Source organism: Oncorhynchus gorbuscha, linkage group LG17, assembly GCF_021184085.1.
Source record: "Oncorhynchus gorbuscha isolate QuinsamMale2020 ecotype Even-year linkage group LG17, OgorEven_v1.0, whole genome shotgun sequence".
NCBI lineage: Eukaryota > Metazoa > Chordata > Actinopteri > Salmoniformes > Salmonidae > Oncorhynchus > Oncorhynchus gorbuscha.
Window position 1 is genome coordinate 55434436 of NC_060189.1, and position 23532 is coordinate 55457967.

At 46.4% G+C, this 23532-nt stretch overlaps 1 protein-coding gene across 5 annotated transcripts in view; it reads left to right on the forward strand.

Moving 5' to 3' along the window:
• Positions 1-23532, forward strand: part of LOC124001233 (F-box/WD repeat-containing protein 7-like) — a 99488-nt gene that overhangs the window by 36518 nt on the left and 39438 nt on the right. For 2 of the 5 annotated variants that reach the window (XM_046307870.1, XM_046307872.1), the window contains exon 1: positions 18859-19317. The exons of the other annotated variants lie outside the window; for them this stretch is intronic. In XM_046307870.1, coding sequence (XP_046163826.1) covers positions 19279-19317 — 39 coding nt within the window. In that variant the 5' untranslated portion in view covers positions 18859-19278. Of the gene's footprint in view, positions 1-18858; positions 19318-23532 lie in introns of those variants that run through there. 5 annotated transcript variants of the gene reach the window in all.

A 23532-nucleotide genomic window follows, 5' to 3' on the forward strand; every position in this document is an offset into this window, starting at 1 on the left:
CACAGCTGGACCATAGAGCGAGAAGATGAAATGACATCAGTACAGAGCAACACTGTCCACAGTGAAACTGGCGATTTATTTATTTTTTTGCCCTGGAGAGATTGCTGCCACACAGACTGTCCTCTCAGCAGAGGCCTGGCCTCCCCACCATGATGAGAATACACTGTGACACGGAGTAGCATTTTAAAGGCTTTATTTTTAGAGCTCTGCGCTGGAAAGTATCCACCAACCATCTCCTCTACGCAAAGCATGAGATTTAGGGAAGGGGAGAGACCAAAACAGACAGTCTCTTAACATTACTGCTCGTTTTTGTTTCTCTTTTCGCTAGTTTCCGTTATGACGGCCATCGTTTTTGAAATGGCTTTTCTGTTCTGTAGCTAATGTTAAAATATTTTGTCAAAAAGGCTTTTATTGGCAATGGGTTCAGGCCTACACCTCAGCATAGAATGGGTGAGAAACTTACACTGGGCATGCTTTTTGAATAGGGATGATTAATGTATAGAGTGGGGAAGGTCCAAGAATGGTTTGCCGTGGTCGGAGTAGCTGACGTTTTGATTGTAGAAAGGGTGGGCAACCCGTTGAGCCATTCTACAGCTGAAGGATATGACACGTGTTGTGGCATGCCCCGACATCACTACAGCAGTGTGGCGGTGACACGGTCGGCGTGAACGCTTGCTGTGTCCTCTAGCTTGTCAGCACGCATGCCAACTTCCTTTCCCTCACAGGCCTAGCCGGGTCATGTCACACTTTCCTCTGTGTCCTTGGGTGCTGTTGGGTCACTGTGACCAAACTAACCCAGAGGCAATCTTACGCAGGGATTTGAACCCTGGACCGCTTAGCGTGATTTGGAAAGAAAACATCCATTGAGTTGCTGCATCTTATCAACCCCAGATTCACTAGCAAGGAAGATGGGCTGCTCAGATCCTCCTGTCTCTTGCCCTGTCCTGATAACAGATTGTGTGTGAAAGGACTGGTATTGTCAATTCTCCACAATAGAATTGATTGCATTGTACTAAATAACAAAAAACATTCTTACAAAAAAGGAGAATGACGCTCAAAGAACTGTTTGTGTACCCCTTAAGTGATATTTTTATTCTACTACCCTGACCTTTTCTGCATACAATAGTGCGTATGAAGTTGAATAGCAAATGACTTTACAAATTATGACCAGGTTCGTAGTCAATGCAGCATCCTTGACATTGTAACCTTGAATTGAAAGGCTGATTATTCTCACTGATTACAGCAGTCTAGTATGAATGGCTAAGGAGAATGGGTAGCAGTATTCAGTGTTTGCAGTCCCGTCACATTTTTCTGAGGACAAGGTGAGAAAATGGTCGCCACAACGATGAAAGGAGTTAATTAACTGCCAGCCGCCCAGCGGTTTTTCAACAACGGACATCCTTCGATGTTTGTTTCACTTCTTTATTCGTCACCCTCTTCCCGTCCCTCTCCCCAAAGACGTAGGCTGTAGCTTTGAATGACGCCGGCTACTGAAGTTCGTTGGACTCGTAGCAACAGCCCCAATCTGAGAACAAAATGGCCTCCTCACAATACGGACTGAGGGGAGCTGTCAGAGTGAGAAGGCAAGCAAAACGAGCAGCCTGTGGAAAACACTGCAAAGAATGAAGAGAAGACCAATATGGAGAGATTGGAGAAGTCAAAGATGAACAACTGATTAGAATGGTTGGATGTTTGAATACCACTCCAGACAGAAAGGCACACACACACACTTATAAACACAAGATGGAGGGAGTATGAGTGTTCCTGATGATGCTGTCTTCTCCTGCAGTCTTTCTGAGAGCTGTGTGGGCTGTGTACAGTGCCGCTATGTACTATCTACTGAGTGCTGAAAGAAGGGGAGGGGGTGGCAGTAGGGGTGGCGGAATGAAATCAAGTGTACTAACGTGGAATCATTACTGCTTCTCCAACAGGGGCGGCCATTTAGGAGAGTGAGGTGGCTCATCAACCCCATGGGCCTCTAAGTATACATGAGCACTTAACTTTCTGTATCCACCAGCCCCACGTGTATAAATACTGACCAGCAGATTGCCATTCTCAATAATACAAGGGGTTGTTGTGTAGCCCTGTTTGCCGCACTGCAGCCCCGCCTTCCCCGCCTCAGGCTTGTCCTCGAGGGCCTCGTTCAGCCATTCTGGACCTGCGAGGCCTACCATACCTGCCCTGTCCCATCTCCTGAGCCCTTCAACAGCCCCTCTAGACCTGCGAGGCCTACCCAACCAGCCCTGTCCCACCCCCTGAGCCCTTCAGCAGCCCCTCTCGACCTGCGAGGCCTACCCAACCAGCCCTGTCCCACCCCCTGAGCCCTTCAGCAGCCCCTCTCGACCTGCGAGGCCTACCCAACCAGCCCTGTCCCACCCCCCCCTGAGCCCTTCAGCAGCCCCAGCCCTGTCCCACCCCCGACCTGCAGCAGCCCCTCTCGACCTACCCAACCAGCCCTGTCCCACCCCCTGAGCCCTTCAGCAGCCCCTCTCGACCTGCGAGGCCTACCCAACCAGCCCTGTCCCACCCCCTGAGCCCTTCAGCAGCCCCTCTCGACCTGCGAGGCCTACCCAACCAGCCCTGTCCCACCCCCTGAGCCCTTCAGCAGCCCCTCTCGACCTGCGAGGCCTACCCAACCAGCCCTGTCCCACCCCCTGAGCCCTTCAGCAGCCCCTCTCGACCTGCGAGGCCTACCCAACCAGCCCTGTCCCACCCCCTGAGCCCTTCAGCAGCCCCTCTCGACCTGCGAGGCCTACCCAACCAGCCCTGTCCCAGCACTTTCTCCACCAAGACTCAAACGCTGACTCATGCTCCGCATTAACTGCATGAGAATTTCAGCCTTGTTAACTTTTCCAATGTTAGTTACAGGTTTTTCTGGTGTTTTATCTACAGCATTAATTGAGGCCCAGTTGGAGACTTGTTCTGAAGGACAGAAAGAACTCATCCCCTTCCTCATGATAATGAAAGACACATTATGAAAGTCGCTGTTGTGCCCGGTGTAATTTCCGATAACTACATTAAAACACAGCAGTTATCTAAGCGGCTTAATTGGAAAAATGTCCTTCCAGTGGGCCGGCATTTATTCTCCCAAATTGAGATGTGCAAAGAAATTAATGAGCTACGTAAAAGTTTCTTGCAAGAAGAAATGGAGGGAAAGCAAGATGGTTGTCTCTCCACTGCTGTACTAAAAGGAGGAACTGAGGGAGAATAGCTAGGGGTTGTCTCTCCACTGCTGTACTAAAAGGGGGAACTGAGGGAGAATAGCTAGGGGTTGTCTCTCCACTGCTGTACTAAAAGGAGGAACTGAGGGAGAATAGCTAGGGGTTGTCTCTCCACTGCTGTACTAAAAGGAGGAACTGAGAGAGGGAGAATAGCTAGGGGTTGTCTCTCCACTGCTGTACTAAAAGGAGGAACTGAGAGGGGAGAATAGCAAGGGGTTGTCTCTCCACTGCTGTACTAAAAGGAGGAACTGAGGGAGAATAGCTAGGGGTTGTCTCTCCACTGCACTGCTGTACTACTAAAAGGAGGAAAAAGGAGGGGTTGAACTGAGGAACTGAGGGAGAATAGCAAGGGGTTGTCTCTCCACTGCTGTACTAAAAGGAGGAACTGAGGGGGAGAATAGCAAGGGGTTGTCTCTCCACTGCTGTACTCCAGGGGTTGTCTCTCCACTGCTGTACTAAAAGGAGGAACTGAGAGGGGTTGGGACTAAAAGGGAGGAACTGAGGGAGAATAGCTAGGGGTTGTCTCTCCACTGCTGTACTAAAAGGAGGAACTGAGGGAGAATAGCTAGGGGTTGTCTCTCCACTGCTGTACTAAAAGGAGGAACTGAGGGAGAATAGCTAGGGGTTGTCTCTCCACTGCTGTACTAAAAGGAGGAACTGAGGGAGAATAGCAAGGGGTTGTCCACTGCTACTAAAAGGAGGAACTGAGGGAGAATGCTAGGGGTTGTACTGTACTAAAAGGAGGAAAAGGAGGAACTGAGAGGGGGAGAATAGCAAGGGGTTGTCTCTCCACTGCTGTACTAAAAGGAGGAACTGAGGGAGAATAGCAAGGGGTTGTCTCTCCACTGCTGTACTAAAAGGAGGAACTGAGGGAGAATAGCTAGGGGTTGTCTCTCCACTGCTGTACTAAAAGGAGGAACTGAGGGAGAATAGCAAGGGGTTGTCTCTCCACTGCTGTACTAAAAGGAGGAACTGAGGGAGAATAGCTAGGGGTTGTCTCTCCACTGCTGTACTAAAAGGAGGAACTGAGAGAACTAGGGGTTGTCTCTCCACTGCTGAGGGAGAATAGCAAGGGGTTGAGGGAGAATAGCAAGGGTTGTCTCTCCACTGCTGTACTAAAAGGAGGAACTGAGGAGGAACTGTACTAAAAGGAGGAAGAGGGAGAATAGCTAGGGGTTGTCTCTCCACTGCTGTACTAAAAGGAGGAACTGAGGGAGAATAGCAAGGGGTCCACTGCTGTACTAAAAGGAGGAACCACTGTCTCTACTGCTGTACTAAAAGGAGGAACTGAGGGAGAATAGCAAGGGTTGTCTCTCCACTGCTGTACTAAAAGGAGGAACTGAGGGAGAATAGCTGAGGGAGAATAGGGGTTGTCTCTCCACTGCTGTACTAAAAGGAGGAACTGAGGGAGAATAAGGGGTTGTCTCTCCACTGCTGTACTAAAAGGAGGGGGGAGGGGTTGTCTCTCCACTGCTGTACTAAAAGGAGGAACTGAGGGAGAATAGCTAGGGGTTGTCTCTCCACTGCTGTACTAAAAGGAGGAACTGAGAGAGGGAGAATAGCTAGGGGTTGTCTCTCCACTGCTGTACTAAAAGGAGGAACTGAGAGAGGGAGAATAGCTAGGGGTTGTCTCTCCACTGCTGTACTAAAAGGAGGAACTGAGGGAGAATAGCTAGAGGTTGTCTCTCCACTGCTGTACTAAAAGGAGGAACTGAGGGAGAATAGCTAGGGGTTGTCTCTCCACTGCTGTACTAAAAGGAGGAACTGAGGGAGAATAGCTAGGGGTTGTCTCTCCACTGCTGTACTAAAATGAGGAACTGAGAGGGGGAGAATAGCAAGGGGTTGTCTCTCCACTGCTGTACTAAAAGGAGGAACTGAGAGGGGGAGAATAGCTAGGGGTTGTCTCTCTACTGCTGTACTAAAAGGAGGAACTGAGGGAGAATAGCAAGGGGTTGTCTCAACTGCTGTACTAAAAGGAGGAACTGAGGGAGAATAGCTAGGGGTTGTCTCCACTGCTGTACTAAAAGGAGGAACTGAGGGAGAATAGCAAGGGGTTGTCTCCACTGCTGTACTAAAAGGAGGAACTGAGGGAGAATAGCTAGGGGTTGTCTCTCCACTGCTGTACTAAAAGGAGGAACTGAGGGAGAATAGCTAGGGGTTGTCTCTCCACTGCTGTACTAAAAGGAGGAACTGAGAGGGGGAGAATAGCAAGGGGTTGTCTCTCCACTGCTGTACTAAAAGGAGGAACTGAGAGGGGGAGAATAGCTAGGGGTTGTCTCTCCACTGCTGTACTAAAAGGAGGAACTGAGAGGGGGAGAATAGCTCGGGGGTTGTCTCTCCACTGCTGTACTAAAAGGAGGAACTGAGGGAGAATAGCTAGGAGTTGTCTAACGCTGACCTTTCACTGCTGACAAAAAGGAGAGAGGGGGAGGGACAAAGAGGGAGAGGGGAGGAGAATCCTCTTCACCTCTTCAACAGGATATCCTAAATCCAGACCCCACACAGGCATGTGAGGTTCTCCCCATGCAGCAGCTGGGGTCTGCCTCTGCACTGTCTCAGTCCAGGGCTGCGTCATAGTGCACTACTTTCAACTAGGGCTCTGGTCAAAAGTAGTGCACTGTATAGGGAATAGGGCGCCATTTTGAATACACCCCAGGTTTGTAACTGTTAACGTCTGGTCTGCCCTATCAGCTCTGGAAAGCAAGAGGGAACCACCAACAGAGACTGTTGCCAAAACCATAGAAATAGACTAGGCTAGAATGGGAATTTCCATTTCAAGTCAACGTTTCTGTGGGTGTAACAATACTTCAACGTTCATTCTTGACGTTTTCATCTTACTGTCAAGGTCTAGTATCTGTTACTTTACTAACTGGTAGCTACTTAACAGTAGCTGTAGCAGCTACTATCAAGGTTTCTCCTCTCTCCCATATGTTGCTTGGCATCTCCAGTCTGCTCCTTACCGGTGTGTCTTTCAGGGCAGTGTTCACCTCCACCAGGCTGGTCACATTACCTCTGCTTCAGGTTTAACTCCAGTCTCTCTACCTGCCAATCACAAATCTCTGCTTCCCTCAGACTCCAAGCAGGACTGACAACATGGAGCGTTGGAGCATGGCCTCTCTTCTCTATCTCGCGCTCCCTCCTCTCTCTCTCTGCCCGTGGGTAGTAAACCAGTGTTTCTCTACCTCCTCTCTCTCTCTCTGCCTGTGGGTAGTAACCAGTGTTTCTCTACCTCCTCTCTCTCTCTGCCTGTGGGTAGTAACCAGTGTTTCTCTACCTCCTCTCTCTCTCTGCCTGTGGTTAGTAACCAGTGTTTCTCTCTCTCTCTGCCTGTGGGTCGTAACCAGTGTTTCTCTCTCTCGCTCTCGCTCTCGCCCTTTCTGCCTGTGGGTAGTAACCAGTGTTTCTCTCCCTCCTCTCTCTCTTTCTCTCTCTCTCTCTCTCTCTCTGCTTGTGGGTAGTAACCAGTGTTTCTCTTCTCTGCCTGTGGGTAGTAACCAGTGTTTCTCTGTCTCTGCCTGTGGGTAGTAACCAGTGTATCTCTGTCCCTGCCTGTGGGTAGTAACCAGTGTTTCTCTCTCTCTGCCTGTGGGTAGTAACCAGTGTATCTCTGTCTCTGCCTGTGGGTAGTAAACAGTGTATCTCTGTCTCTGCCTGTGGGTAGTAACCGGTTTCTCTGAGTGGTGCTCGATCTGTGCTGTGGTGACTATAGCCAAGGGCTTTTTATAGTCATAAGAGAACTCTCTGCTAGGTTTTGTTGCCTGGGTGACATGTCAGCAATGCTCTTTCTCTCTCTCTCTCTCCCTTTGTCCCCTTTTCCCACTAACACACACATCACTAATATTTTCCCCTGCAGTCTGCCACTTTCCTCTGCTTAGAGCTGCTTGCTCTATTTCAGGGACGGGCAACAGCAGTCCTCGGGGGGGGGGGGCTGATTGGTGTCACAGTTTTGCCCCAGTTAACACACCTGACTCCAACTTCAACTAATCTTGATCTTCTGTTTAGAATGCAGTGTAGTTGAATCAGTTGTGTTTGCTAGGGATGTGGGGGAAGGGCGACAACACTCCGGCCCTGAGGAATGCAGTTGCCCATCTCTGTGTGTGTGTGTGTGTGTGTGTGTGTGTGTGTGTGTGTGTGTGTGTGTGTGTGTGTGTGTGTGTGTGTGTGTGTGTGTGTGTGTGTGTGTGTGTGTGTGTGCACAATGTGTGCTGCACACACTGTCCACATTCTGCAGGGCCCTCTATCTACCCTCTCTCAAATGAACTGACTCTGACCTAGGGCTGTGGTGGTCCTAAAAATTTTGTCAGCAGGTGATTGTTATGCAAATAACTGCTGGTCTCACGGTAAGTGACCATTAATGACCATAAACCCGTTTAGCATCCCGTAGCTTCCCACGCTTGGCCTACAAGTTACTGATCCACACCTTTTGGAGCATCTACATTTCAAACAGTCCACTAAGTCCATGTAATATAGCCGACACATCACAATGAAGCCCTTATTTATTTTACAGGTGTGAATAATCATGATATGAAGAAAATGTTATCTATTTCAGAAGAACAGAATAGCATACACTTGTCCAATAATATCCACTTCACTTTCATGCGCATATCAGGTGTGGCAGCTGTGATCAGCCAGCCTCATCCTGTTTCACTGCACATATAGCCTACTCAACCATTTCTGTACAAACACACACAATGCTCAACCATTTTATTTACCGAGACAGTTTATTTCCCAACCAACACACTTACCTAAACATTTGTGTACCCACACTTGTGTGTTATTTCTGCTTCCTCATATTAAACCAATCTGTCGTACGTTCACTGTAACCTTCTGTCCTAATCTAACCCCTCCTAACGGTAGACTTAAACATGCTACATGAGGAAAGTCCCATGACACACGGCAGAGCATTGAGCCGTGCCAATGCTGCTGTTTACACACACTTCCTCCCCTAGTGGCACTCTGTTTGCCTCAGGCTGTTGAGTCAAGCAAGTCACCCCCCTCACTCACACACACAGACACCTCAGCTCATGCCTCCTAAACGATGGACCAGTGTTTGTTGTGCTTGTAAAAATTGATCTGTTCATGAAATGAAACCATTAAAGTTTTGGAAGCCACACAGCCCTCTCTGGGCAATTTGAACCAAACTGAAACACTATCACACTATTTGTCCATTAAAGGGGTAAGTGTTTGGAGCATAGAGACTGTAGTACTGTAATATTATAGCTGTAGTGTTGGGCTGGAATACCCTAGGAGAGTGTTAGCTGACTGTAGTACTGTAATATTATAGCTGTAGTGTAGTGTTGGGCTGGAATACTCTAGCAGAGTGTTAGCTGACTGTAGTACTGTAATATTATAGCTGTAGTGTTGGGCTGGAATACTCAGAGTGTTAGCTGAGAGTGTTAGCTGACTGTAGTACTGTAATATTATAGCTGTAGTATAGTGTTGGGCTGGAATACTCTAGCAGAGTGTTAGCTGACTGTAGTACTGTAATATTATAGCTGTAGTGTAGTGTTGGGCTGGAATACTCTAGCAGAGTGTTAGCTGACTGTAGTACTGTAATATTATAGCTGTAGTGTTGGGCTGGAATACTCTAGGAGAGTGTTAGCTGACTGTAGTAATGTAATATTATAGCTGTAGTATAGTGTTGGGCTGGAATACTCTAGCAGAGTGTTAGCTGACTGTAGTACTGTAATATTATAGCTGTAGTGTTGGGCTGGAATACCCTAGGAGAGTGTTAGCTGACTGTAGTACTGTAATATTATAGCTGTAGTGTTGGGCTGGAATACCCTAGGAGAGTGTTAGCTGACTGTAGTACTGTAATATTATAGCTGTAGTGTAGTGTTGGGCTGGAATACCCTAGGAGAGTGTTAGCTTACTGTAGTACTATAATATTATAGCTGTAGTATAGTGTTGGGCTGGAATACCCTAGGAGAGTGTTAGCTGACTGTAGTACTGTAATATTATAGCTGTAGTATAGTGTTGGGCTGGAATACCCTAGGAGAGTGTTAGCTTACTATAGTACTGTAATATTATAGCTGTAGTATAGTGTTGGGCTGGAATACCCTAGGAGAGTGTTAGCTGACTGTAGTACTGTAATATTATAGCTGTAGTATAGTGTTGGGCTGGAATACCCTAGGAGAGTGTTAGCTGACTGTAGTACTGTAATATTGTTGCACTGCAGCTGCAGGGCAGAGGATGGATAGTGGAGGTGGTGAAAGACCTGCGAGGTCTTGCCGGCCACTCTAAATATGATTAACGTCACTATTTGGCAGTCAGAAATTTGACCTCTGCTTTAAACCCAACCCCTACCAAAGACACGTACCGATGTTGGAGGCTTCCACACTGGGCGCAAGTGCACAAAGGCAGGTGAAGGCATCTAGGATTTAATACCGGCTCACTTCCCGCCAGATTTTTTTCTGTCGTACCCGGGATTCAAACTGTCTGCCCGCCGGTTGCTGACTCACCTCTCTAACCGCTAGGCTACAGGCCGCATGGATACAGACCCAGGTGCTCTCAACCTAGATGTTTTTGGGTTCTACCTAGCTTCTCCTCAGGGGATATTGTGACTACAAGAGTCTGTTGAGACGTGTGTAAAAGGGGAGGATCGCGTACTGTGTAAGGGAGCGACGCACCTGAAGGGCAGACCACCGAGTGTGTGTATGTGTGTGTGTCTGCGTTTATGTGTGGTGATGCTAACCGGGTTAACCGAGGAAGTGTGACGAGTGTGTTCCCAGAACGGGAGGATGCTCTTCCACACCACTGCTGGCTCAGCCAGTCATGCAGAAAGCCTGCAGGATTCCGCTATCAGGGAGCATGTGTTAAAACCCACCAAACGTTCACACGTACACACACTCTAGCAAATTACTGCTTCAGCTACAGTACACACACACGCATTCATGCATAAACTCTCACCGACACACATACCCTCTCACTGACTGACAAACACACACATGCTTACTTACACAAGCATACACTGTCATGTTAATATACTGTACTTGCATACTCATGAGTGGAGAATATTTTAGACATGGCTGTGGTTATGGGCATTCCTCAACTACTCGGACCAGGTTGCATTGCTGTTGAGTTGCGTCAGTCACATTCCACTGACAAACCACCCAAAACAAATTCCATTTATGTCTCTTTCACTTTGAACACAGGACATGGCAACGCGTGTGTGCGCGTGTGTGTGCGTGTGTGCGTGGCAGCATTTTTACCACCTGACTCATCACAACACTATCACTCACTCCTGCTGTTAGCCTGTTATAGATAAGTCTAATTCCTCAAATTCCATTTAGACAAAGAGCCTGTACTTTTCAAAGGCTAAGCCGATGGCCATCATCTAAACCAGATCAAGCGTTGTCCCCCGAGTCTCTGGTAATTGGAGGTTAAAAATGGCCGCTTCTTTCATATTGACCTCCTTCTTATCCTTCTTATCATGAGACCCTTGTTTACGTGTTTGACTTTGACTCCTCTATTTGTAGCTGGTTGCTGTGGAGATGGCATTTAGGACATTGGGCAAGTAAACTGTCAAGTATGGGAGAACAGCGGTATTGAAATGTAGCAATGTTTCCGGACTGCAAGTACAATGGGTTTTCTGGTACAAAGAGTTGTTGTTGTTGGTCGTAGCTCAGCTAAACACGTCAAGACGTTCCTGGATCCTCCACCTGCATTCCTTCCATGTTACACCGTCCTTCAGGCTCACCTGTCTTCCTGATTCATCACGCCGTAATCTTCAAAAAGACCGCAAAGTGAAAAACAACGGCTACCTCACCCTCTCCGCTCCAAATTGCTTCTCCGTCCTCGTTCGGTTTCGTGTCGTCTCCGCTAGCCTCAGCTTTTGAGTCCTAGGTCTTTCTTTTTCCTCTGCTCTGGAGAAAACTATCCCACTCTCGAGCTTTTCTGAGATCCCAAGCCCAAAGTTGCCAGCTGCTCCATCCACTCCAATTACATCTCAGAGAATAGATTTTGCTCCGGTTCGGACCCTGTATAGTTATCTTCTCCTTTTGAGAGGGATGTTTTGTAGTATGGAGTTGGCTCCGGTATGATGTAGTTGTGGCTTTTTCTAGAAAACTGTACATGAGAAACATGCTGTGTGTTCTAGTGAGATTCCTTTACCCTGGCATCTCCTCTTCCTCCTCCTCCTCTTCTTCCCTGGTTTGCCCCTTCCAGTGCAGGGTCTAGGAGAATGCCTATTAGTCCTTGGGTATTGTTAGGGGAGCAGCAGGGGTGTAATTTGGAGCTATTTTTAAAGGAGAAAGTGACATCTGCTGAAGCGTGAGCGTGGGTGGGAGATACTCAGTGTGTGTGTGTGTGTGTTATGTGCACTCCGGATGTACAGAGCCACGGCCACGCATTCATAACTCAATGAACAGTCCCACATCTTGGCAAAGTGCTTCACACCCACACACCACTCTGCATTTAAAGGTCACCGTTTATTGAGATGCTGAAGCTTGATAATATGGACATGGCCAGCCCATCTGCATTCTCCAATGGCATTTTACTACACGCAGAGATACTGGCTTTATAAATTATTCTCCAAATGAAGGTAAATGCCTTGGTGGTGGGGGGGTGACCAATATACATGCCTATTTCCCCATTCCCCCATGTTGACAACAGAAAAATGGAGCACAGAGTCTGGCTTCCTGCTTCATATCTGTAATTTGCAGAGGTCTGGATTGAATAGCCTGCTCTTTCTGATCCTATTAGGAGAGGGCAATAGTTCCCCATAGAGGCCTGTTCCTGTGTTGGGAGAGGTGGGGTGTTGTGGGACTGTGGTTGGGAGAGGTGGGGTGTTGTGGGACTGTGGATAGGAGAGGTGGGGTGTTGTGGGACTGTGGATGGGAGAGGTGGGACTGTGGATGGGAGAGGTGGGACTGTGGATGGGAGAGGTGGGACTGTGGATGGGAGAGGTGGGACTGTGGATGGGAGCGGTGGGACTGTGGATGGGAGAGGTGGGACTGTGGATGGGAGAGGTGGGACTGTGGATGGGAGAGGTGGGACTGTGGATGGGAGAGGTGGGACTGTGGATGGGAGAGGTGGGACTGTGGATGGGAGAGGTGGGACGTTGGACTGTGGATATGAGAGGTTGAGATCTGAAAAATATGTGAAAAGGGAGGTGGAGCTATGGTCCCCTATTGAGTACTGGGCAGAACCCAGAGACCCAGGAAGGTCAAAGGTAACTCAGACACAGTTGGGCTCCTCACACTCTTCGTCCTCCTCCTCCTCCAACTAGCTCATCCAGACACCCAGAGCCAACAGCCAGCAAACCACCGCTGCTAATCTGGGCTGTGGAGTGGCACTTTTGAATAATTAAAGGGGGTTTATCCATTCCTCTGTAAATGTTGACACCCGCGCAGGCCAAGTTCCACCTGGCTTATGGCTGCCAGTTCTGTAGCCCTCTTCTCTCCGTGTTCATGTCCATGTGGAATATTGATGCGGTAAATTCAAAACATGCTAAACCGCAACACAGTAGGGATGGGACAGAGGGGTCATATTCACGTTAACTGCGTTATTAGAGTGGCAGTGTCGGTAAGTTCCCTGTTCATGGTACAGGCCTGCAGCTAAATCATTTAACGATGTTATATTAAATGCTCCCAGAAACATTATCAACCCCTGACATTGTTTTCCTGCGTGGCTGTCTGGTACATAAGTCATGCTCTGACTGATCTTGTTTATAGCTGCCGTTCGTAGCTAGCAGAAGATCTCTGTATTAATTGACGATGGGTAAAGGTCAAGACTGGCTTTGAAGAATCCGAGGGAGAACTCGTGTTCGGCCTTCTAACTCTGTATGCGTGCGTGTCGACTTTGCTGTAGTTCAGTGCCAAAGGGTTAATTCAACCCATCCACAAAGGACACAACACTTCCTGCTGTCTGATTTATTTGCTCTACTCAACAAGGTCAACAGCTTCCTCCTCCCCCATTTTCATTTGAAGTCCCTCTCTAAAGGCAGGTCACAGATCAGTGATACACTATATCAGTAGGCAGTGGGAAAATACGAGGTAAGCGATGGTGGTTGTTCTCAGATCTGGCTGTGCCTCCATAGCTGGGAGGTGCCGTGCCTGGCCCACCCCAGAAGGGAAGGCTCCAGATGGGAGGTCAGGAAGAAGCCTCTAGCCTCCCATCCACTGAGAAACTGCAGGAGCCCACCAGCCAGATATACTTTTTCCTACAATGCCGCTGGAAGTTAAACACGAGCCTGCTACCTGGTTCCTGCTAATAGATAAAGCACTGGTTTCTTTTGATTAGGAAAATAATCCAGGTGACCTTTTTGTCAGCCAGGGATTTAGTTCCGTTTCTCTCAGTTGTAATCCAGAAAGAGGCACAGTTGGTTAGATGTCACAGTGACGTCCGACGTCTCTCTTCTCACTTGAATCCCGGGGCAGAAAAATATCAAAGTCTTTAGTCAGCGGTCTGATTTCTTATTTACTTACTTATTAAGTATTCCTTCCAGGAAGTGGGAATGCCTCGTGGTGTTATTGTGAAGCATGACCTTCAATGGCTTTCAGCAGGGAAATAGAAAGTCCAATTTTAGATCCCGATGACAGATAAACAACTAATAAAGCTCAATATTAGTTTTGTCACAGTAATTTATGGTGTTATTATCACGGGTCCATAGCACACCCGGTCGCCCCTGGTGTCTTGGGGGGGGGTGTGTGTGTGTGTGTGTGTGTGTGTGTGTGTGTGTGTGTGTGTGTGCGTACCCTGGCCAGTAGGTTGTCTAAGGGGAGTTAAACTTTTTGTTCTCCATAGTGCAGAGAGTTTTGTACACTTTCTCCTCTCCAAACTCACTGTAGTGGGGACTATTGGTCTCTGGAATTTCCGATGGGCTTCCCAGACTTTCAGGAAGCCAGATATCAAGCTTGAGAACAACCTTGGGTCCAGGTTAAGTTACTATTTGACTCTTAACAGCGTGTGATTGGCAGTAATGGACATTGCCCTTCAATCCTCTATTCTGCCCATGTCATTTCCCATGGAACACTCATGATGTCACAATAGGAGATGTCAGTCCTCCTCACTTTAATTTCCTCGTTGACCTGACCCCAATAGAGGCCTGGACTCTTGGGTTGCAGTCGCGTGGGTGGCTAAAGGCTGTTATGCTAATGGCCCCAAGCAGCCACAGGCAGATGATGTCATTATTCAGAATAATGATCCCCAGAATGGAATGCTGCACCGATGGACCAAGGTTCTATTTGTCACATCTCTCCCCGTGGTCGTCCGTCGATCGCATGTCATCTGTCTGGTTGGAATTGCACCCTGCTATTGCTCTCTCGGTGAGCGGCCATTGAGATCGAAGGCCCCCCGCCCACGTTCCCCTATTTTGTCACCGCCAGGACAATGACACGGCGGTTATTCAGAGACGCACCACTGCCCAAGACGTATTTGCTGCTTCAAGTTCAACAAGGCCCCACGTTGAAACATTTGATCAAGGAGGCCATTCTCCTATAGCTTGAGCCAGGGTATTTTCCCACCTATCTGTTGCTTTTGAAAAGCTCAATGTCCAAGTCCATCTAATCCACCTATAGAGAAGGTTAAGTTTCTACCCTTTATTTAATGAAACCTCATGAAGAATGATGAATTCCGTGAATCAGTTCTGCAGTTCCTTTTCTTTTTTTAAATACTGCAGTATCACGTACATAAAAAAAACATTCATGTGCTCAATTTTTCCTGAAGAACTCATAAGCGAATTTCTATTCTGTTGGCTGAAACACTGCCATAGAAATTCATACATCCACATGCTGTAGCCTACTGTTTGTGTAGGAAGCTCCATACGAGAGAGAGAGAGAGAGAGAGAGGAGAGACATAAAGGGAACCGATCATTTGCATTTGCCCTCCAGACATACCACTGCGCTGTTACAAGATAGTAATTTTACTACATTCTCCATTCTAGTTCCCAATATATATTCCAACAAAGAACCATTCATCATATATTATCCTTCTCGCTCCTCTCTGTCTCTATATATCGCTCTCTATATAGATAGATGGATGGATAGATCTATATCTAGATATATTTATATATCTATAGAGAGAGAGATCTGTCTGTCTCTCTCCCGGAGGTCTATCACTTAAAGACGAGAAGACAAAACGCAGACGAGGCTGAGATATCAGTCTGAAATGAGTTTACTTCGGAGGACACCTGTACCGGAGTGCCAAGTCTAGGACAAAAAGGCGTCTCAACAGTTTTTACCCCCAAGCCATAAGACTCCTGAACAGGTTACCGGGATTATTTGCATTGTGTGCCCCCCCCCCCCCATGCCTCTTTTTACACTGCTGCTACTCTCTGTTTATTATATATGCATAGTCACTTTAACGATATAGACGATATAGATTCATGTACATACTACCTCAATCAGCCTGACTAAACGGTGTCTGCGTGTAGCCTCGCTACTGTTATAGCCTCGCTACTGTTATAGCCTCGCTACTGTTATAGCCTCGCTACTGTATATAGCCTCGCTACTGTATATAGCCTCGCTACTGTATATAGCCTCGCTACTGTATATAGCCTCGCTACTGTTATAGCCTCGCTACTGTTATAGCCTCGCTACTGTTATAGCCTCGCTACTGTTATAGCCTCGCTACTGTATATAGCCTCGCTACTGTATATAGCCTCGCTACTGTATATAGCCTTTCTTTACTTACCTATTGTCACCTAACACCTTTTTTTGCACTGTTGGTTAGAGCCTGTAAGTAAGCATTTCACTGTGAGGTCTACACCTGTTGTATTCGGCGCACTTGACAAACTTTGATTTGATTTGTGGAAGCCCCATGTCTGGGTGGGGAGGGTTTTTAAGAGGTTTTGATAAGTGTTGTGAGGTAAGAGCCTAGCGCCGCTGTCTGTTAATGCTTTACCGAGCGGCAGAAGGGGAGCAACAGAGGTCACAGGCTCTTCAAAGGCTGGGGCGCCACCGCTCTCGCGTTCCACGCATTCCAACGTACTGTGTTAAGGTTGGGCAGCGAGGGGGTTGTTCTCAAGAGGCCCCAACACACACACACCGTCTCGTGTGCTGCTTGGTGTTGCTGTGGCAACAAAAACAAACAAGGAAAGATTTTCAGTGCAGGGAGAAGGGACACACACAAGGCGCTCCAGACTATCTTAGTTATACTGCACCTTGCCACCTTTAACCCCTCCAACACTAGATTACATGGGGAGCAGGTGAGGCTGCAGTGAGGCCCCTCTCTCTAGTTTGTCATACATGCAAGTCCTTGTCATAAAACATAAATAGCTGTGTGTGTACATTGTGTACTATCTCTATTAAACTAACATCTGATTATCAAGGTGGCTTGCTTTTCTAAAGCGTTGCTCTATGGCCTGCCTTGTATGAGTTTTCCGATTTCCTTCAAATGGTTTTGGGATACTGGCACATTTTCTCTCCTCTCTATCTTGTCTCACCAATTTTAAAAGTGCCTCACCTCTCCCTGCCAAACCCCCCGATTTCCCACCTGAATCCAGATGATTAGATAATGACAGGTGTCGAGTGTCTTAATGGCCTTTAGAGCTGCTAAATCTGATTCCCAGTCAGGAACCCGTGAAGAGGGCCTTCCTGTGATCCTCCTCCATTTATCTCTGTGTGGTTATCATATTGACTGACTAATACAGAGGCTGTTAGGCAGGTGGACTGTGGAACAGGGGCAAGAACTCAAGGTGTTGGAGACTCCCTAAAAAAAACACAGCACTTCAATACATCTATGACGGGATTTTTTTATTTAACTTGGCATGTCGGTTAAGAACAAATTGTTATTTACAGTGACGGCCTACCCCAGCCAAACCCTAACCTGGCTGATGCTGGGCCGTCGCCCTATGGGACTCCCAATCACGGCCGGTTGTGATACAGCCTGGAATCAAACCAGGGTCTGTAGTGACGCCTCTTGCACTGCAGTGTACTCGGGAACCCTCGTGGAAATGACTTTTCGTAGCAGTTTAGGAGAGTATTTTTGATAACCCTAATCAAATCATAATCAAGCTTTATTTATGTAGCACATTTCAGACAGGAATGCAAAGCAACGCGCTTCACAGGAAAAAACGTTGATAAATAACAATGAAAATGAAACCAGAAATATTTACTACACAACAATCACAGTTTCTTAACCTTAACCTAATTCTCTTAACCTGCTACATTAATTATCCTAACCTGCTGCATAAGTTCCCGTAACTTCCGGTCGTAGCTGAAACGAAGTGGTGTGTTTTCAGGGAATCTCCAAGGTGTTGATGGGAAATAAATGGGAAATGGATAGGAAATGGATAGGTTTTTTGAATCAACCTTCACCGGTAATGTGCTGACAGATGTCTAAAGAGATGTTCTAACAAGATAATAAAACAATGTAGCTCCCATGTTGCCAATGACACTATCAATAGGAAATATGGCCACTGCAACAGCTTTTTTGTGAATCGGCCCCTATGGAGAACAAGTCTCAACATGTTCAGAGGACTGCAGGCTGGTTGCTTTTACCTTGCCTGTGTTTACAGACCTAATGCAAGATCCCCAGACTAGTTTCCCATTTGTCCAAATTGATCAACATAAACGAAAGGGCTTTTCATGTGTATTTATTTTCTATACAAGGCATTATTTGAATAACAATAGCTGAGCTAGCTACCTGCCAGTGCAGGATTTGTTTACCAGATAGCTGGATAGCCCTGTGCAAAGCTTCCCTCTTACCTTGGAGGTGACAAATACTGTAAAGTCTTTTCTTTTAACAGTGTGTGTTCACCTCAACCATTATTATTGATTAGTTTGTTCAGCTGTGACTGTTTTGTTTTGGACCCAAACCAGTAGTTTCGAGTTGTTTTATTTCCCCTCGACAGCAGTATAATTTGCATGCGATAGCCCTTTCCCAGCTGTGAAGCCATCACCTATGTTCTAGTTATGTTAACAAAGGCCCATCATTGTTTTTGCCCATATTGAAAAGGAATTGGCGTTCATTTCGTGTGTAAATCAGGGGCTGCACCTGAAGTGCATATTGTGTACCGCTGCCGACTAGAGAATAATGGATTTCTCTTTATCCCGGGGCTGAATGAAGTGTGGAATATAATATATGAATGTTATGCGTTAATATTTCAGCCCATGCATAATAAAGTTTTAAATTGTTTATTCAATATCACATTCTCCCTCTAATATTTATATAGTTTCTCACTTTTCGGGGTGTAATTTGTGTCTGACTGCCCTAAGCAGAGCACTGATTATACAGAATATCCTATTCAAAGCATGTTGTGATAAATACCTCCTGCCCAGTGATGGGGAAAGAACATTAGCGGTGCCACTGCTGCCATACCATGGGGTGTGTGGGTGGACTGCAACAAGTGAGGGGGGGACTAGGTGGTATACAGCTATGACCGGAAAGTGACTTTTTCATAGCAGGTTAGGAGAATTTACACGAATTTGCGCAGCATGTTGGGATAATTAACACGGCAGGTTAGGAGAATTAGGTTAAGGTTAGTGAAACACCTCTCTCAACCTGCTACGAAAAGTCACTTCCGGTCGTAGCTGTACGCCATCTAGTCACATCCGTGATTTCCCCTCCCTTTTCCTGCCTGGCTGCTGAGTATTCGCACCAATAATTGATGCGCTGCGCATACTGTTGATTGTTGGACTGCACCATTCGGCTCCTCACCGCCGGGGAAAATGTAATCCGAGCTCTACACAGAAGCTAGCGTTGTAAAGACTCTGAAGAGGGCATGGCCCTCCCCTTTCTCCCGAGTTGCAACTTCCCCTTTTTTTTTATCATCCCTCTCTCCTTGCTCATTATCCTTGCTCGTGCAGTCCTGTGGGGCAATCGGTAGTGAGAGCCGCCTAGCTTCATCGTTCTGTATTTGAATCGTTACTGAGAAAAATCAATCGGTGTGGCACGGACGGAGCTATTCCATACAGATAAATCTACTACACCTACCGCCAAACACGCACGCCCGTTCGGTGACGTGCTCGAGCATGTCCACATCAGAGATTGTCACGGATCTACCCGCGAGCACCCTGCCCTGCTCCCCTTTGCACTGCGATTCTACCACTCTGACATATTGGGGATTCAACGATTCGCAGTGAAGGAAAAGGAACCCACAGCCGGATTACCAAACATGGGTTTCTACGGCACTTTAAAGATGATTTTCTACAAAGTGAGTAGGCTTTCTACATCTATATGCATCCTCATGCCGCACAATCCTGCTGTCATATCGTTGCATGATTGACATATTGACCGAGCGCCTGGGAAATAATTTTCTGCCAGTTGCGAATCGAATGGCTGAAAATGACGCGCCGCTGTGTACATCAGCAGATTGTATGGGCAGGCACTGCAGAGGATGAACGGGAACAGCAGGGAAATGATGCGGGGCTCATATCATAGCCGATTTGATTCATATTTTAGAATGACAGAGATTCATACTGAGCACCTCGGTGCTCGTTTTCGTTATGACATTCAGGGTACAGGGATGTCGGCAACAGAATAAATACATATTGCTTATGAAATACATTGGGTTTTATGTATAGGCCTATTGCATAATAATTACACGTGAGGTTTGCTGTCGTAGCTTCACATTTTCCCACTGTAATATTTGAGCAATGAGCATTCATTCCTTTACCATGGATTACGCCCGTTGTTGAAAACGCGGTGACCCAGCCTATCTGCCCATCAATTAACTGCACTTGCTTGTCACACTGACCGTGTGAGCAGTGTGTTCCTTTGCATCACGGCATATTAACCAATAGGCTACAATGCTTCATTATTTACCCGCATAGAGTGCTCTAACATCAGAAGGAATGATTAGACTAGATACTTTGTTTTTTGATATGTTTATGGCGGATGGAATTTTCCTCCCATTTCCGCATAGAATATAACCTCCTTTTCCAGGTTATAGTGAGCAATATGTTGTATTTTGAATCCGTGCTTTTAGGTTAGCTTGTAGCTATTCTGTTTCCTATTCCAAATATTTCCCTTGGTCTGCCTATGTGTTATGCATCAGGCTATTACATATGCAGTTGTGGGCATCTTGTGTTGCCAAGTGTCTCACTGCATAGTTGCCTGTAGGCTATCTGATTTGTGTCTGTTGAATTGCCTGTTGAAGAAGAGACTATATTCCTTACACTGTAGACTTGCTTGAGGCTTCAAGCACAAATGATGGGTCACTGTGTCAGACTGCTGTATATAAGGCAAAACAGCGTTTATGACAGATTGTTATCCATCATAGTATGTCATCCAGAAATGCACGCTTATTGTGGTGGAATTTTTCATGGACTTTGGTGATGAGGTTGAAAGACTGCAAGTCGTTTGCTGCAACCAACATCACAGCGTCTCTTAAAAGCGATTACGGTTTCAAGTGCGGATGACATTGACAAATGCGGTTGCTGATCCGCTTAATATCTTGGCTGTGTGGAAAGCGAGCCCTTATGAGAGGCAATCAACCGGTATGAACTGAGCACACCGGAAAATCTGAATAACGTCTGTTACCGGGCAGCGGAACGTCCCACACCTCCTGTGTCCGTGTCCACCATCGGTTACCGTTAAACAGTTTCGGCACGTCCTCCCGAAACTACGAAAGGGAACGTGCAGCTGTTGATGATTTATAGTGGATCATATTATGTAAACAAATTGGGTAATCACTTCAAATTCATTTCACAAAATCCAAGGAGAAAAGTGCCGGCTAGTCAAATTGACTGGGCTGCTGGGTTTGGATGCATTTCAGGTTTTAAATTAGTGGGATTAAAATGTGGACTGTTTGTGTTCAGCCGGGCAAGGCGTTTCCCACCTCTATTCAGATATGCTCATTATCATTTTTTAAATCCTTTCTGTTTATTATTTCCATTTCAAGAGGTATCAAGTAGGAGGCTATAATTTCATACCCAAATTATATTTTTGCTGTCATTCACTGTGAGCTCCTGTTGTAACAAATTCGTCTCAGTGAGTAGCCCACTCTTCCTCTCATTTCATATTCTCTCACATTCAATCAGCTATTCTACAGAGTCGATGCTCTTTCTCTGCCATCCACTCAGCTGCTGTTATGGGGAGCGTGTTCTACTCTGAAGGGAAGGTAGTGCTCAGCTGCTGTTATGGGGAGCGTGTTCTACTCTGAAGGGAAGGTAGTGCTCAGCTGCTGTTATAGGGAGCGTGTTCTACTCTGAAGGGAAGGTAGTGCTCAGCTGCTGTTATAGGGAGCGTGTTCTACTCTGAAGGGAAGGTAGTGCTCAGCTGCTGTTATAGGGAGCGTGTTCTACTCTGAAGGGAAGGTAGTGCTCAGCTGCTGTTATAGGGAGCGTGTTCTACTCTGAAGGGAAGGTAGTGCTCAGCGTTGTAAGAATTGTCTTTTTTAACACCCCCACAGGCACAGAGTGGGAGACTGGCTGCTTTTTCAAAGCCTAATAGAAAATCCAGTTTGACTTTAATTTCTCAATAGGTCCCTTTGCGATCTGTTCTGTGCAAATGGATGTTACGGATGCCCCATCTCTTTCTAGTTATGTCCCAGTTCTATTTGTTTCTCCAATGGAGATCTTGAAATTATTTCATGGCTGCTAGACATGGTAATTGAATAACTGTGGCGTGCATGGAGAACATTATTCCAATTAGTTATATTTTCATAAGGTCTACATTCCAATGAGTAATAACACATTACAGTTGGTTTATCTGTCTTTTCAGACCGACGGGGAGCTAATCTTTATTTTTGTTTATTATAAACTGGTTACCAATGTATTTAGAGCAGTAAAAATAAATGTTTTGTCATACCCATGGTATATGGTCTGATTTCCCACTGCTGTCAGCCAATCGGCATTCATTCACCACCCAGTTTATAATAAGAGAATGATTTCCTCAGATCTAATGAGGTACGCTTTCATTCTCGCTTTCATTCTCTCTCACGCTCTCACACTGCTTTTCAAAATGTCCTTATCTCTCTATCCAGCTCTTCTCCTTCTCACAGTTAGGGAGGTCAGAGGTGTGAGACACAGTGACTGATTAGTAGCTGTCTACACACAACATTCTCCGTCTCGTCTTGGGTTACCTTTTCCCACGGCTGAAACACAAGAGACTGGTGGTTGCGCTCTGTGTGTTCAACGCCTGCGCTTGGGAGATTCCCTCGTCAGCCACTACCCCCGCACACACACACACACACACACACACACACACACACACACACACACACACACACACACACACACACACACACACACACACACACACACACACACACACACACCCCAACTCTCCCTAGTACTTGAACTGCCATTGCAGTGAGGTCATTCCTTGGAGAACAAGGAATTGGGGTTGAGAATGAACCCCCTAACAATCAGAGAATATCTTATAAAAATCCAACTGCTTCCTCGAGAGAGAGAATATTTTAACTAGATGGAAAACACATTGATGATAAATCTTCTGTTCTTCACCAACATTTGGAATGTTGTCATTCTAGACTTATTTAATTCTTATCTGCCATTTCTCTTCCAAAATCCCTTTTCATTGCCTTTCTCTGCAGTGCAGCCCGTCAAAATCTCTTCTCAATGATTCTGATTCATTTGTCTCTCCTGTCTCTCTCCCAGATAGATGGCATTCATTTATTTGAACAGTTCTTGATCTGACCCGACTGTCTCGACAACACGCTGGGAACCATCCCACTACGGGGCCCCTAATCAAAACCCAGCCAGCTCCTCACAAGAAAGAGAAACCAGAACCACTTCCCTCAGCTCAGTTAGACCACCACACACACACTCTGTGCCAAATGATCTGGTGGAAATTCAACTATAATCAATAGTCTTTGATATCAGTATCGTTGGTTGGTCCTCCAATCAACTAGGCTACATCGGGTTGCAAGTTCAAATCCCCGAGCTGACAAGGTACAAATCTGTCGTTCTGCCCCTGAACAGGCAGGAGAGAGAAAGAACAGGGTGATGTCGTTCTGCCCCTGAACTGTTCCTAGGCCGTCATTGAAAATAAGAATTTGTTCTTAACTGACTTGCCTGGTTAAATAAAGGTAAAAAATAAAATAAAAATCCCCACCTGTCAAATAATCTGGTGTTGGGTAGAAGTTAAACGATCATTGTTTATCAGTCAAACTTTATTCAGGTATAGGCAAAGTTTATTTTTTAAAGTAGGCCTCCCTCCATTCAGACCTCATTGCAGTTCTATAGCCACATTGCAGGCTAGGCTATATTGTCTATTTTTCTGTGGCTCCAGAATTGGCAACAAATTAAATATTTTGCATTCTGAACTTGTCCTTGGCGTAGTTTCTGTCCGTCTCAAACAAACGCTGACTTGAATGCTTTTGAGGTTCACAGCAGGAAAGCACTGACTGTTTACTTCAGAAAATGATTTGAACACAACTGCCGCACACGGCACAGATCCTCACAAG